Here is a 15,549-nt window from a genome sequence, read left to right on the forward strand (position 1 = left end):
GTGTGTCTGTGTGTCTGTGTGTGTTTCTAATCCAGAAAAGTGAGGATTAAGCGGAAGTGTTTAAGCAGACCTTATACTTAGGGTTGTCTCTAACTCCATCAACCTTTATCAATCATTTACAGCATCCCGCTATATAAGCTGTCCCATACACACATCCACACTCTAGCTAAATAAGTGACAGACAGAATGAACCGCCTCCTTACCGAGCTGATTCCTGATTGGTTAAAATGTCTGACTGTTTTATAAAAAAGTAGGTGACCGCAGGCCTTTCAAGAAAGTTCTTAATTCAGTATATCAAATAAAGTTGGAGACTTAAAGCTATTATATTATTGTCACACAACACAGGCTGAAACTGTTTTAATTGTAATTTCACAATTTTAATAATTCAAGCAGACAATTACAAAACTTTACAAGACGGTAAAAAAAAAAGTAAAAAAAATAATAAAAATGCAATAAACAGACAAAACGCATAGGTTTGTGTAATTGAATTACTCGTGTGTGTGTGTGTGTGTGTGTGTGTGTGTGTGTGTGTGTGTGTGTGTGTGGTTAGCGCTGAAAGCCTGTGAACCTGCAGATGGTGTTCCGAGCTAGATTGATTGTATTGTCATATGATTGTAGTTCATGGCAGCCATGTTTGTAGACCGCAGTGTGTTCTGAGAATTAAAGTTCACAGAAGGAGTTGACCTGATGAGTATACACACAGACATAGCAATGGACCATTGAAAGGATTGTAATTGTACTGTATATAACCACAAAACTGTTCTAGAAATATCCACCAATAAAAATGTTATTAAAACATATTAAAAGGAAATCACTGTGCCATATATACAGAGCAGTGCCTATGAGCTCCATGAGTTCAGATCTTCTTGTGTTTGAGTGTGTGCTCAGGGTCAGGTCGACTCTATGAGAGGTTCAGCTTGGTCTGGAGTTTCTCCTTGAAGACACAGAACAGAATAACCATAATCATATACTGTATATATAATACTCCTATATACTGTCCATATACGCAGGTCAGAGATGGAAAGGCTTTCCACTGCATACATGATTTAATATTAAAGTAATACAATATAAAGAGTGTGGATTAGAGAAAGGTCTGAGGTCTTTAATGCAGACATGTGAAGAGCAAAAAGTTTCCATATCAATCAATTTAAATCTGATCGACTGGATTTATCGTGTACAAGTTTATTTCTCCATCATGTGTGGTGATGTAGCATCACTGATGTCTCACATCGTCTCAGGATCCATCTTGAGCTCGGGTTACTGTCTATGTAGAGTTTTCTCTGTTCTTTACATGTCTGTGTGGGTTTTTTCTGATCAATTTTAAACTTTAATATTGCTGAATAATAAGAGTAATAATGATATTAATAATGGTAATATAATAATAATGACAATAATAAGAAGAATAAAAAGAATACATTACATGTCCTGTGTTTTTTAATATGTAGTGCAAAACACTTTGAGCACTTCTCATATAGCTATGTGTCTAATATTATTTTTACTATTTTTATTATTATTAATCTGTTGTTATGTAAGATTATTATTATTATTATTATTATTATTATTATTATTATTATTATTATTTATTTATTTATTTATTTATTTATTTATTTATTATTATTATTTTTTATTATGAATTATATAATTAATAGTAGTCGTACTATAAAGCCTTGATTTTTTTTTTCTGATTTAAAGTCCTTTTAGTCTTTATCTCTATCTACAGCATGTCTTCACATGTATATGTAGATCGACATTATTTATAACACAATCAAAAATTGGTCATTCAAATTGTTAAAAAATGTAATGTCTCCTGTAATGTGTTTCATTTTCTATGTAACACCTAGCTGCACAAAAACCTTACAGTTCTCACTGCTATTCTTTTCTGTACAGGAACCAGGTTTAAGTGTGTGTGTGTATGTGTGTGTGTGTGTGTGTGTGTGTGTGTGTGTGTGTGTGTGTGTGTGTGTGTGTGTGTGTGTAAAAACAGTTCTCCTGCCTATTAATCTAGAGCTGGGAGACATGAAAGGACACATCCATAAACAGCATGCAGTAATCATGTCTGAAATCAGTACACCTTTTCTCCTCCTGCTGACCTGATAAAAAAAAGATCCTCTAGAGAGAGAAATCTTTACAGACATGTAGAGGCAAATGAGAACAATGCTCTTCTCACTGGCTCACTATTTCTGTCCCTTCATTCATCTTTCAAGGATTACTGTGAATGTAACAGAACTGCTAGAGAGCACCGCTAGCTCATCGTTCTTCACAGCTTACATTACATCACAGAAACCTTTATCCAGAGCAGCATACATTTTTATACAACTGAGCAATTGAGCTTAAAGGACCTTGCTCAAGGGCCCAGCAGTAAACACTTGGTGGTTCTACGATTTAAACTCACAACCTTCTGATCAGCGGTCCAACACCTTCTTGCTTTTTTCGAATTCCTTCTCGCTGTAAATTGAATGGAACTGGCAAACCGTGCAAAAACATAAAAAAAAGATATATATATACATGTATATATATATATATACATGTATATATATATATACATATATATATGTATATATATATATATACATGTATATATATATATATATATGTATATATATATATATACATATATATACAGGGAGTGCAGAATTATTAGGGAAGTTGTATTTTTGAGGATTAATTTTATTATTGAACAACAACCATGTTCTCAATGAACCCAAAAAACTCATTAATAGCAAAGCTGAATATTTTTGGAAGTAGTTTTTAGCTTGTTTGTAGTTTTAGCTATTTTAGGAGGATATCTGTGTGTGCAGGTGACTATTACTGTGCATAATTATTAGGCAACTTAACAAAAAACAAATATATACCCATTTCAATTATTTATTTTCACCAGTGAAACCAATATTACATCTCAACATTCACTAATATACATTTCTGACATTCAAAAACAAAACAAAAACAAATCAGTGACCAATATAGCCACCTTTCTTTGCAAGGACACTCAAAAGCCTGCCATCCATGGATTCTGTCAGTGTTTTGATCTGTTCACCGTCAACATTGCGTGCAGCAGCAACCACAGCCTCCCAGACACTCTTCAGAGAGGTGTACTGTTTTCCCTCCTTGTAAATCTCACATTTGATGATGGACCACAGGTTCTCTATGGGGTTCAGATCAGGTGAACAAGGAGGCCATGTCATTAGTTTTTCTTCTTTTAGACCCTTTCTTGCCAGCCACGCTGTGGAGTACTTGGACGCGTGTGATGGAGCATTGTCCTGCATGAAAATCATGTTTTTCTTGAAGGATGCAGACTTCTTCCTGTACCACTGCTTGAAGAAGGTGTCTTCCAGAAACTGGCAGTAGGACTGGGAGTTGAGCTTGACCCCATCCTCAACCCGAAAAGGCCCCACAAGCTCATATTTGATGATACCAGCCCAAACCAGTACTCCACCTCCACCTTGCTGGCGTCTCAGTCGGACTGGAGCTCTCTGCCCTTTACCGATCCAGCCACGAGCCCATCCATCTGGCCCATCAAGACTCACTCTCATTTTATCAGTCCATAAAACCTTAGAAAAATCAGTCTTCAGATATTTCTTGGCCCAGTCTTGACGTTTCAGCTTGTGTGTCTTGTTCAGTGGTGGTCGTTTTTCAGCCTTTCTTACCTTGGCCATGTCTCTGAGTATTGCACACCTTGTGCTTTTGGGCACTCCAGTGATGTTGCAGCTCTGAAATATGGCAAAACTGGTGGCAAGTGGCATCTTGGCAGCTGCACGCTTGACTTTTCTCAGTTCATGGGCAGTTATTTTGCGCCTTGGTTTTTCCACACGCTTCTTGCGACCCTGTTGACTATTTTGAATGAAACGCTTGATTGTTCGATGATCACGCTTCAGAAGCTTGGCAATTTTAAGAGTGCTGCATCCCTCTGCAAGATATCTCACTATTTTTGACTTTTCGGAGCCTGTCAAGTCCTTCTTTTGACCCATTTTGCCAAAGGAAAGGAAGTTGCCTAATAATTATGCACACCTGATATAGGGTGTAGATGTCATTAGACCACACCCCTTCTCATTACAGAGATGCACATCACCTAATATGCTTAATTGGTTGTAGGCTTTCGAGCCTATACAGCTTGGAGTAAGACAACATGCATAAAGAGGATGATGTGGTCAAAATACTCATTTGCCTAATAATTCTGCACTCCCTGTATATCTATATATATATATATATATATATATATATATATATATATATATATATATATATATATATATATATGCATATATATATATGTATGTATATATATATACTCTTTCACACAGTCTACTGTTACCTTTCATCAGCATCTCAGCAGCCTTCCTGTCCTCTTTGATATAAAGGGCAGTCAGGAGGAAGAAAAGACCTCCCAGAACACCAATAAAAGGACAGATGATGACGCTGTACTCCAGACTGCGGAATCTCCAGACAGGAGATTGAGGTTCAAGATTACTCAAAGCATCTGAGACCTGGATAAGAAAAACAAAAGACACTGGTATACGTTTCATTTCACTGGACACATTTCTCCTGTTTCTGATTCGATCCTATACACTTACTTACATTATGTACCGTATGATCAATATGTACTTACTATGCCAATGAGGTATGGACTTCCTGCATCACCAAGCAGATGACATGTTAAAATCTGTAACGCTTCAGCTGTTGACCTTCGGGTTGGTATAACAACATACTAAAATATAAAGAAAAGGAAAAATTTCATTTAAGTTTTATCTGTAACGCCACAATTTTAAAGCATCATGAGGCAACTCTTACCAGTAGGATGTCAGCTAGAATTGCCCAGTTCAGAGAAAGTAGGATTTCACCAATAGCAATAAATGTCTGAAAGGAAAAATGTGAAAATTGGAGTTCACAATTCTCTATAATACAATTTTATTTTATGTGCCTTGAATTTGATTGGATCTGAAACAAGATGAACTTTTGAACACTAAGCTTTTTAAAGGAAGACAAGATGAGTAGGTTAATAATTCTGTCAAATCTACTGAATGAATATAATAGACTCTCTCTCTCTCTCTCTCTCTCTCTCTCTCTCAGGTCTGACTAACAAGACAATATAGGCAAATGTCTACCAAATAGTGAGTAGTGACTTAATTGTTGTCAAAAATTGCCCATTGCCATATATAGATAGGGAGATAACTAATATATAATGCTTTGTGATGGCACAAGTACTGTGAGTTATGCCATTTATTTTTATTGACACTGTAACTTTATTTCAAACTAATGATTTGTCCAATTAACAGAATTACGTTTTCCTGTGGTAGCTAGCAAGCTAGCAATGTACTTTGCAGGAATTTAGTTTAGTTAAACATTGAAGAAAAGTTAAAAACATTGATTTCTCTGCTGTTATTTCAAAAGAATATCATAACATATGACCAATTAAAATTATGTCTGTACTTGAGTGTTGTCTGATCTCAGCCACATATTTGTAAGTTTTACAACTTTACAGTGTAGTTTAGTCGAAGTTTTGTCACCACACATCCAGCTTGTTAAGTAGTCGGGGTTAGAGTGCAGGGTTCACGATGATACAACATATCTAGAAAAGATGGGGTTAATAAGGTCCTTGCTTCAGAACCCAACAGCGGGAGCTTGACAGTGATAAGGATTGAACCCCTGTCCATTTGTTCAGTAATCCACATTACCAGAGAGACACCACTTATGTCTGTCCATAATTACATAATGGATATATTTACCTGACTAGCCTTTACAAAAAGGCTAGCGTTTGCTAAATATACTTTACTTTAAGATACCTCACATCTTTCTTCCAAAGGCTGTGATCCTAGTTAAGAAATCAGCCATGTTTGAAGTAAACAGAGGTTGATCAGGAGTAAAGTCACATACATATGTAGCAGGAATGCTGATGGATGCAAGGATCATGGCGATGAACAAGCAGGGAGAAGAGCTAAGCATTCCCACAGCGCAGATGAGTGGGTCAGCATTGGCCACTCTGTCTTTCAGCTTCTTAGATATTAAGGAGCCGATGAAAACACCCACAAATCCCGTCACCACCGTGATTCCTCCGAAGACGAAACTGCCAGCAGAGAAAGAAGAGAATACAGGAACACAGGAGTGACACCATGAACACTACAGTACACAACTACTAGTACTACACTGTAGTACGGTACTACAGTATTCTCAAACATCAGTATACAGTATATCTAACATTCTGTACATGAGTGTAGTCAAATCAAACAAAATTAATTCATATTAAGTCAGACTTGGCAACCAAAATGATTTATTTCATTTTAAAATAACTTGTACATCTGAAAGAAATTTCATTTCATAATTGTGAGTTCTGTACTGCTTAACCTACACAGTGTCACAGGGAACCTGGAGGCTAATCCCAGGTGACTCGAGGCACAAGGGACAGTGCATCCCCCATCACAGGGCAGAATTGCACACACACTATACACACTTTTGAAGGTGCAATCAGTCTATAACACATGTCTTTGGACTAGCGGAGGAAAGCAGAGTAGTAACCAACAACCACCCCCGTTCTCTAAAAACAACTCTATTGTATAAATTTACTATAAATGTACTATAAAAATAAATAAAGTATAAATTTACTAAAATTTTCATTGAGCCATTTAGCACAATCCGCTATGCTTTCCACATACCATACACTGCTATATGGGACAGTCGTGGCTCAAGTGGTTGCTCTGGGTTGTTGATTGGAGGATCAGGGTTCAAGCCCCAACACTGCCAAGCTGCCACTGTTGGGCCCTTGAGCAAGGACCTTAACCCTCCTTGCTCCAGGGGTGCTGTACCACAGCACCCTGCACTCTGACCCCAACCTTCTCAGTTGGGATATGTGAAGAAAATAATTCCACTGTGCTGTAATGTATATGTGGTGATAATAAAGGCTTCTTCTATATTCTTGATTCTGATTGGTCACAGGGATTCATTTGCTATAACAGTAGCTGTGGCTGTAGGAGCAGCTCCAAGGAATTAATCTAAGGTTATCACTAAATCAATGTTTGTTGTTTAACAAAAAAAAAAAAATCCGGCAATGATCTAATGAATCTTTCAGTAATGAGATGTTTATCATTTTAAAAACCGATCCTTTTCCACAATAGGAAAGTCTTTATAGACAGGTGACCTAATTCCTTATACAGTAGATTCTCTATAAGAAACTGCTTTTTTATTTTATTAATTTCAGCAACATCAAAATTGGAAATTGATGATGGAGGTCTTGATGTGGCTGTGTGTACCTGTCTAAAGGGTCACATGGTTCTTTAGAGCATGCAGGAATGATGCCCTGGATGACTCGAGCACGAGACATAAAGGTGGGGGTCCAGAAAGCCAAAGCACCTGTGACGAAAGCCATGGCGGTCACTCCCAAAGATGACCATACAAAGCTTCGGCTAGAAAAGAACACTACAATAAATACCATTTCATCACTGTCTTTTATACTTTATGTCCTTTCAATTTTACCCACTTCCTGAGTAGATACTTGATGTCTTCTAGGTAAGACGTGTTCTCTATGCATGCTTCTCCATTGGTTTCGGCGCCTCCTCGTGGAGGGTTGGGGGTCAGGAGCACAAGAAGGATCACCCCTGGTACGCCCAAAATTGGGTTCAGCTGTGGGAAAACACACAGATCCTTATTCAGTGCAAGACAGATCCTCATTCAATGCCACACAAATCCGCATTCAATTCCAAACAGATCCTCATTCAATGCCACACATATTCTCATTAAATGTGTTCAGCACTGCTATAGTGCTGAGCACAGGTTTTACAAAAGCTGCCACAAAGCTTGCTGCTCATGTTGGTACTTATATAAAGAGACAAACACAGAAATTAGGTTTTAAGAAGTGTCTTACCCTGAGGGCCCAATGCCAGTCTCCTGTAGCAGTAGCAATTGTTGCTCCCAGAATGTACCCAAGACCACTTAAATAAAATATATATATATATCTTTGAAATATCTATATTTAAATAACAGATTATACTCAGCCTGAAATTTCCTTTATTCATTGCTCCAAATATGAATAACAGTTTGTATGTAAATGTCATAAAATGTCCAAAAAGTGTCCAATTTTTCCAGTAAGTGTTGAGTAATTTTCTTTAACAGCAGACTTTGGAAGGAGTCTCCAATATCAGCACTTTGTAACAGTCAGAGGTCAAAGCTGTAACTTTATATTTGGTCTATATATTGTTTCTCTTATCTATCTATCTATCTATCTATCTATCTATCTATCTATCTATCTATCTATCTATCTATCTATCTATCTATCTATCTACCTACCTACCTATGTTTTTGGACATCAGCCAAGTAAACTTGTATTGCGGACATTCCCCAAACATTTGTATAGGATGTCATTTTACACTGAAGGGCCAAATCACATTCCAGCACGATAATGCTTATGTGCACAAAGCACCAACCATAAAGGCTTGATTTGCCAAGTCTGGAGCGAAAGAACTAGCCTGCCCAGGGGCCCCGTCCTCAACATCACTGAACCTTTGGGTTGAATTAGAACACTGACTGCATCCCAGTCCTCAGTCAGTGCCTGACCTCACTAATGCTCTTGAGGTTGAATGAGTAAGTCCCCACAGTCGTACTCAAAAATCTTATAGCAAGCCTTTTGAGAAGAGTCCAGAATATTATAACAGCAACAGGGGACTAAATCTGGAATGAATATTCATATGATATTACCAAATAATGAATTTCTAAAAAAAAATGCCAAACATTATTTTAAAAGAAATCAATTTTATTGCTATTTTAACTTGGCTTTTTTGCCTTATTAAATAAAGAGGGAGAAAAAACTGAATCAATAAGGCAAACTAACGTGTTTCATGGACATAACTACATGTTGTTTTTAAAATAATTTACACAAATGTTATCTGAAAGAAATTGATACACTATTTCAGAGATACGTTTACAATCTTTAAGGGTTTTTCCAGAAAGCTCTAGATTTTCTTTCCGAGACTGTCTTCCATATTTTTCTGCTTTTTCCTCCCACAGAATTCTATGATAATCTTTGATTAATAGACATAAACAATAGAACATAATCCTGACAGCCTCATTAAAAAAGAGTTAGTATTCTGGACGTTATGACTTTCATTAAGATTTGAGGCTAATTTTTTTTTTAATAAATATATAAAACCCTTCACCTTCCAACAGGGATGAAAATGTAGAAGAAGGAGATCATGATGGTTCTTTTGGAGCCAGTGAACAAGTCTCCGATAATGGTTGGAGCTATGGTGCAGTAACTGGCCTCTCCAATGCCGACCAAGGCCCGCATGAGAACCAGCACCCAAAAGTACTACAGGACATAAGTGATAGACTCATGTGATGAGAAGAATTTATAGAATACCATGAGCAATGATTTCTGCAATGAATTATCATAGGACATCTATAGTTACAACACTCGGCAGCCTACGAAAACCCTTGTTAAGTTCCAATCATAAACCAGTTCTACAGCTGTACCTCTGCTGTGATAAAGGAGCTGCCCAGGCTTATGATAATCCATGCGATCATCCCGCCCACCATGATCAGCTTCCTGTTATACCGGTCTCCGAGGTACCCGAAGACTGGAGCCAGCAGCATGAAACTGCAGATAAAAACTGTGAATAGATGAGCATTTTGCCAAAGAATGCCACGTATTTCATTTAATTAAATCCCTGAGTTATTCATTTACAGCACCACGCTGTAAACAGTCAGATTCTAGTCTGAATAGTCACAATCTTAACTATTAGAACTGTGCTTATTTTTTATAACAAGTAGCTCATAAAAAACACAAGGTCCATAATGAACAATGTATGAAAGCACTGAACTTGTGAAGTATTTACAGTATATTTTATCACATTATACAATGACAATTAACTCATTTAAAACTAAATCTGGGACAAAAAACATTATATCTGCAATTTATAAACATTATTATTGGTGCAACAAGCATATAGTTATTAATAAGTGTGATTTATATGAACGTCTATCTATCTATCTATCTATCTATCTATCTATCTATCTATCTATCTATCTATCTATCTATCTATCTATCTACTGTATCTATCTATCTACATACATATACCCACAAAGAAAGGCCCAAAAGTCTTTGAACACAAGTGAAATTGCTTATATTTTTTATTATTTTCTATTCACTCGTCATTGCTGTCGTTCTTCAGTCATATTATAGCATGTTTTCTGAACACGCGCTTCAGTTGAAGAGATTAGACATTAGATCACACATCTGCTTACATTTAAATAGTGCAGAATTTTGAATATGAAAAATACTTTCTTTCTTAATTTTGCTTCTGTTATAAATGTAAAATAGACTTATGGATAAATAAATAAATAAATAAATAAATAAATAAATGCGATAATATAATCGATCCATATATAATATTTGGAAAAGTATATATATATATATATATATATATATATATATATATATATATATATATATATATATATATTATTTATTTATTTATTTATTTTTTTCCCCCAAGGCTGCATACTTTAGATTTTCTTTTTCACAATGAGGCTGCAGATAAGGATTTCTTCTGAGATCTTGCCCATGTGGTTGATGTTTGTTTAAAAAATAAATAATGCTGCAGAGTAGAAGGTGCATCACCAATTGTTTATTGGCTAAACCTTCCTGCAGGCCCTTAGTGTCTCATGGGGTTTTGCTTTGCCTTTCTGCTCAGCATACAGACAGTTTTAACTGACAATTCTCTCTTCCTTCCAGACCTTTCTTTGATTTCCTGAGTTCTCCGTTAACTGCCATCTCTTTATGGCATTTCCTTCAGTGGAAATTGTGGGCTGGAATAACAGGATTATATCATTTTTATAGCTTTCCTTTACTTTAGAAGCATCAAGTAGATTCATTTTTAAATCCTTTACCAGCTAGTGCATCCATGTTTGCTGATTGTTAGCATTAGCAGCAATGTTTATATATATACATATATATATATATATATATATATATATATATATATATATATATATATATATATATATATATACACATCAAATATATCGGTCCGTCAACATTTGCAGAAATATTTTAATCAATTTGGTGCAGAGTTATTTTTTATGTCTTTTGGATGGGGTGCCATTACTTTTGCATATGACTGTCAAGACCTGCAGATTAGACTCAAATTTCTTTTCTTGAATTTTGTCACAAAAGTAATGATTTCTTCCATGTCACAAGATCAGATTTGAACAAAATGCATTAAATAATAAATAAGATAATATATCTGTATAATGAACTATACTTGTTCAGTGCTACGATGTGTCTTTGTAAATCTTCATAAATTTTATCCACTATAAGGAAAATGAGAATCACAACAGCTCGACACGAAACACAGACGGCACTTCCTGTTGAATCTTGTGGACAGACAGTTGATTTATTGATTACATTGAATGCCGTTTTTCTTTTTTGTTGGCAAAGGCATTGGTTAAAAAGAGTGCATGTTGTTGCACGGAATGTATTTTGGACATGAGAATGAACACATGATAAGTAAACCCTGTGACAAATTTATATCAGCATTGTAAACACAAGCCTTGGCATATGTTTGTGAGGTTTATAAATGAGTGTACAGGACTTAAGACCGCCTATGATGACTCTGCATTGCCAGATTCGACAGGAAGTGGTCTTACACTAGATATCACACCACACTATTAATACGATGTGCTCTTAAAGGCAGAGAGAAACTACTGATATTCTTTTTGATAACATATGTAATTACCTGTCTGTAATAGTCCAGATGTGCTGTCGCTGATATTAAAGTAATTCTGGAGGCTAGACAGAACTCCTAAAATCCAAAAACACAATGTGTATTACATAAAAGCATAATGATTCTTCTAAGTCTTAAGAATGGAGCTCCATCTTTTACCTGCGATGGTGTAGCGGTCCATGTAGTTGAGCATGTTCACGTAGCACAGCACAGCGACGGCGATGTAAGCTCTTCGGCGTGAAGGCATACTGCTGTTTGTATTACTGATGAGGGTTTGGGTCTCTTCTGGATCGCCGGCGATGGAGCCATAAAGATGGTTTGCGTTCATGGATGACCTTAAATGTATCTGTCCTTTAGGCCCTAATAAGCCTTGATGGGTCTCTTCATCCATGTTGAAGAACAGCTCTCATGTGTCTACTAGAGGAGAGAAGTTTAATAAGCTTCCACTAATGGGACTGAAAGAGTCATGCTATTTCTACACACAAAAATTTTATGTAAGTTCAACATAGGAATTGTTGTGTTGTTCTTCCTGGGGATCGTTTTGCTTTATGTCTCCAGTATGTTACTAAGAGTCATATACATATAAATACGAGAGTATATCTGCTGTTAGTCACTTGACACACTGCAGTAGTATAAAAGTAATAAAAAGATATAAATTTTACACAAAAATCCATCAATCTTCGCTAGTTCCTCAATAACTTCAAATAAATCTGATTCATTAGAACAAGAGAAGAAATTGGCATGGCTTGGCGTTGCAGAAAATGCATTATGTTAATTTGGGGTTGTTTGTGAAAATGTTTAGGCACCCCTGCTCTAGACATCATTTTAAAATCTAATGGTAGGTATATGATTATTTGTAATGGGGTTTTTTTTTTTTTTTTTTTTTTTTACAGAATTCATTTAAAAACAGTTTGGACCCGCTGATTGAGAGCCAAACAAGATGTTGTTCTGTGTGCTGAAGTGATTTCCACACAGTACTATGTAACCGAATCACAACAGCTCGACACGGAACACAGACGGCATTTCAGGTTTTGAGATAGTGAAAGCAACCGTCAGCTCAAAAACATTATCGTAAATCATATGACCTGCACAAGTGATCCACCAACCCTCTGGTACATAATTGAGGGATTCAAATGCTAATGCAACTTATCCAGGTATTTCAAATTCTTAATCATAAATTGGATAAATAAATACACTGACCTGAGTGCAGTCCTGAGATCTTGTACATTTCAATCCATGTATTTGTTCATCCTATGGCCTCTTCTTTTTTCTTTTTTTCTTTTTGGAGGCTCTGTGCTACCTTCGAGGTTGAGTGTGATTTCTATTTCATTTCTATAAACTACCTGATTATAAAGTTAGAACTGAGCCATGCCCTATCTCTCCTCCTCTTTCTGATCACATGCTTAAGAACAGTTCCTTTTTGTGAGCCAAAATATGCACACAGACTTTTTTGCTTCCTCCTCTCGACTGTACACTCCCTGAACAGCTTATAGAAACCATATAAAATGAAGCAAGATGTTATTTCTTATAAAGCATGTAGAACATAGCTCTGCACTGTGAGACATTCTGAACAGACATTCACTGTATTTTATTGTTTTGTCCAGTTCTCCTGAACTTTCCATGTTGCTGGCTGGAGATCGATACTAAAGCAGATCAGAGAACAAAACCTTTGACCAGTAGTTAAAAGATTAATCAGGGCACTAGGTCACAAGAAAACAAAGCTCACCACAAACTTTTTGAAAGCTTTGCACTACTGTCTCAAATTGGAATAATGAATTAACATTAACTAAGTTTCCATGTCGAACTACACAAGTGCATTAATGGGAAGTCGTTTGAAGAGAAAGTTACGTTATCTTGTTTCGTAACAGAGATGTAGACAGAGATGTGGACATTTGACACTTCATGAGAAAAAGAAGAAGACAACAACTTGTAATATAGCTCTGTCTTCTACAAGCCAAAATGTACATCTAATTATATGGAACTCTAACAAATTAGATTTGATTAGATGTAAGAGTATCGCAGTCTATTCAGAAACGTACAATTAGTTTGTAAGCTGTCTAATAGCCCGTTAATGATAATAATATTAGAGCAACATAAGGAGCGTAACATAAAAACTAATGCAAATCAATATTGTTATAGACATTGAACTTTTGTTGTCATAATTTCACCACATATGTAAGCAGTCTAAGTAACTAAGGCTTGGTTTATATGTTATACAACACACACACAACTGCACAACCAGTTTAGTTAAATTGACATAACGTGAGCAGGGTCAGAAAATTAATGACACAAAGTGTAAGGCATTAATGCGTACTACAGGGAACACCAGGTAAGGTAAGGTGTTCATGCACTAATTATACATAGCCAATCTGACTACAGGTTTTTTGGGAAGTAGGAGGAAAACAGAGAAACAGGAGGCTAAAAGTACATCAAGGAGCATCTCAGTAACCAGAGTTCAGGACTCTACCAGGGGCCCTAATCATGCTGCCTTTTATATCCTTTATTTCATTTTAATTATTCTAACACGGCATGGAGTTCTCCCAGTGCTTCATGGGTTTCCTCTGGGAACAACAGCTTTCTTTTCAGTCCAAAGACATGCGTTGTAGACTAATTAGCATTATTAAATTGTCCATATAGTGTGTGTGTGGTGTGCGTGTGTGTGTATATGTGTGTGTGTGTGTGTGTATGTGCACCCCATCCAGCGTTCCCCCACCTTCTGCCCTGAGTCATTTAGGATAGGCTCCAGGCTCCCGACAACCCTATATTGGAAAGGCAATACAAAAACATGGATGATGGTATTCTGCCCCCTTAGAGGACAAATAACTAGACGTTTTACTGTTTATCATTTACTTTGTTAGATGACGTTCTTTGCACGTGTGTTTTTCTCTCTCCACCAGAAACCCAGAAGTTTCTTCTCTTTTCTTATACTCTATAGTCTATGGTTTTATTATTGCTTATTGACTAACTTTCTGCTTCCCTAATAAACCACAGATTCACTTATTAATCAGAATTAAAGGATGCTGACTTAGTCGAGAAATATGCCTACACTATTATGAGGATTTATTAATATCTTAGAATATAATATCTTACAAGTTTAGTTTTAAAACCTGGCTGTATTTCATGTGCTGTGGAAAAGAAGACAAAACACATTTGTTTGTTTTTCAGTGTCAGGAATCTTGGTCATTGAATATTATATATTTGATATACATATTACTATGTTATGCATAATATAACATTTGTATTATAATTAAAATAATATAATTGCTTTAGTTTCTCCGTCAAAAGAAAAAAAATATATTTTAATGCTGAATTTGAGAAATTTTGTAACAATTAACAAGACAAACCTGGGAAATGCAAGGTATAAAGTACCAAGTAAACACAGTGTGTGGTTTTGGTTTTATTTTTCCAGTGAACTCAGTGAGTTTAACTGAATTGATTTTGTAACATATTTCATCACTGGGGAGGCACGGTGGCTTAGTGGTTAGCACGTTCGCCTCACACCTCCAGGGTTGGGGGTTCGATTCCCACCTCCACGTTGTGTGTGTGGAGTTTGCATGTTCTCCCCGTGTCTCGGGGGTTTCCTCCGGGTACTACAGATTCCTCCCCCGGTCCAAAGACATGCATGGTAGGTTGATTGGCATCTCTGGAAAATTGTCCGTAGTGTGAGTGCGTGAGTGAATGAGAGTGTGTGTGAGTGTGCCCTGCGATGGGTTGGCACTCCGTCCAGGGTGTATCCTGCCTTGATGCCCGATGACGCCTGAGATAGGCACAGGCTCCACATGACCCGAGGTAGTTCGGATAAGCAGTAGAAAATGAATGAATGAATGAATTTTATCACTGTTCC

The 15,549-nt window shown here is 36.5% G+C and overlaps 1 protein-coding gene across 2 annotated transcripts; it reads right to left on the reverse strand.

The window, feature by feature from the left end:
* Positions 1–374: 374 nt before the first annotated feature.
* On the reverse strand, positions 375–13,107 carry spns3 (SPNS lysolipid transporter 3, sphingosine-1-phosphate (putative)). Of its 2 annotated transcripts, none has more exons than XM_060862974.1 (13): positions 12,906–13,107; positions 11,865–12,122; positions 11,718–11,783; positions 9,454–9,590; positions 9,138–9,289; positions 7,850–7,916; positions 7,466–7,608; positions 7,239–7,391; positions 5,869–6,058; positions 4,786–4,851; positions 4,604–4,702; positions 4,310–4,481; positions 375–934 (listed from the first exon to the last, which is right to left on the reverse strand). In XM_060862974.1, the coding sequence occupies exons 2-13, from the start codon at positions 12,094–12,096 to the stop codon at positions 891–893; spliced, it is 1,521 nt and encodes a 506-aa protein (XP_060718957.1). In that variant the 5' UTR covers positions 12,097–12,122; positions 12,906–13,107; the 3' UTR covers positions 375–890. The 2 variants fall into 2 exon arrangements, with proteins under 2 accessions (XP_060718957.1, XP_060718958.1); XM_060862975.1 differs by having other exon boundaries at positions 376–934; positions 11,865–12,119.
* Between the last annotated feature and the right edge of the window lie 2,442 nt (positions 13,108–15,549).

Source organism: Tachysurus vachellii, chromosome 26 (assembly GCF_030014155.1).
Source record: "Tachysurus vachellii isolate PV-2020 chromosome 26, HZAU_Pvac_v1, whole genome shotgun sequence".
NCBI classification, from domain to species: Eukaryota; Metazoa; Chordata; class Actinopteri; order Siluriformes; family Bagridae; genus Tachysurus; species Tachysurus vachellii.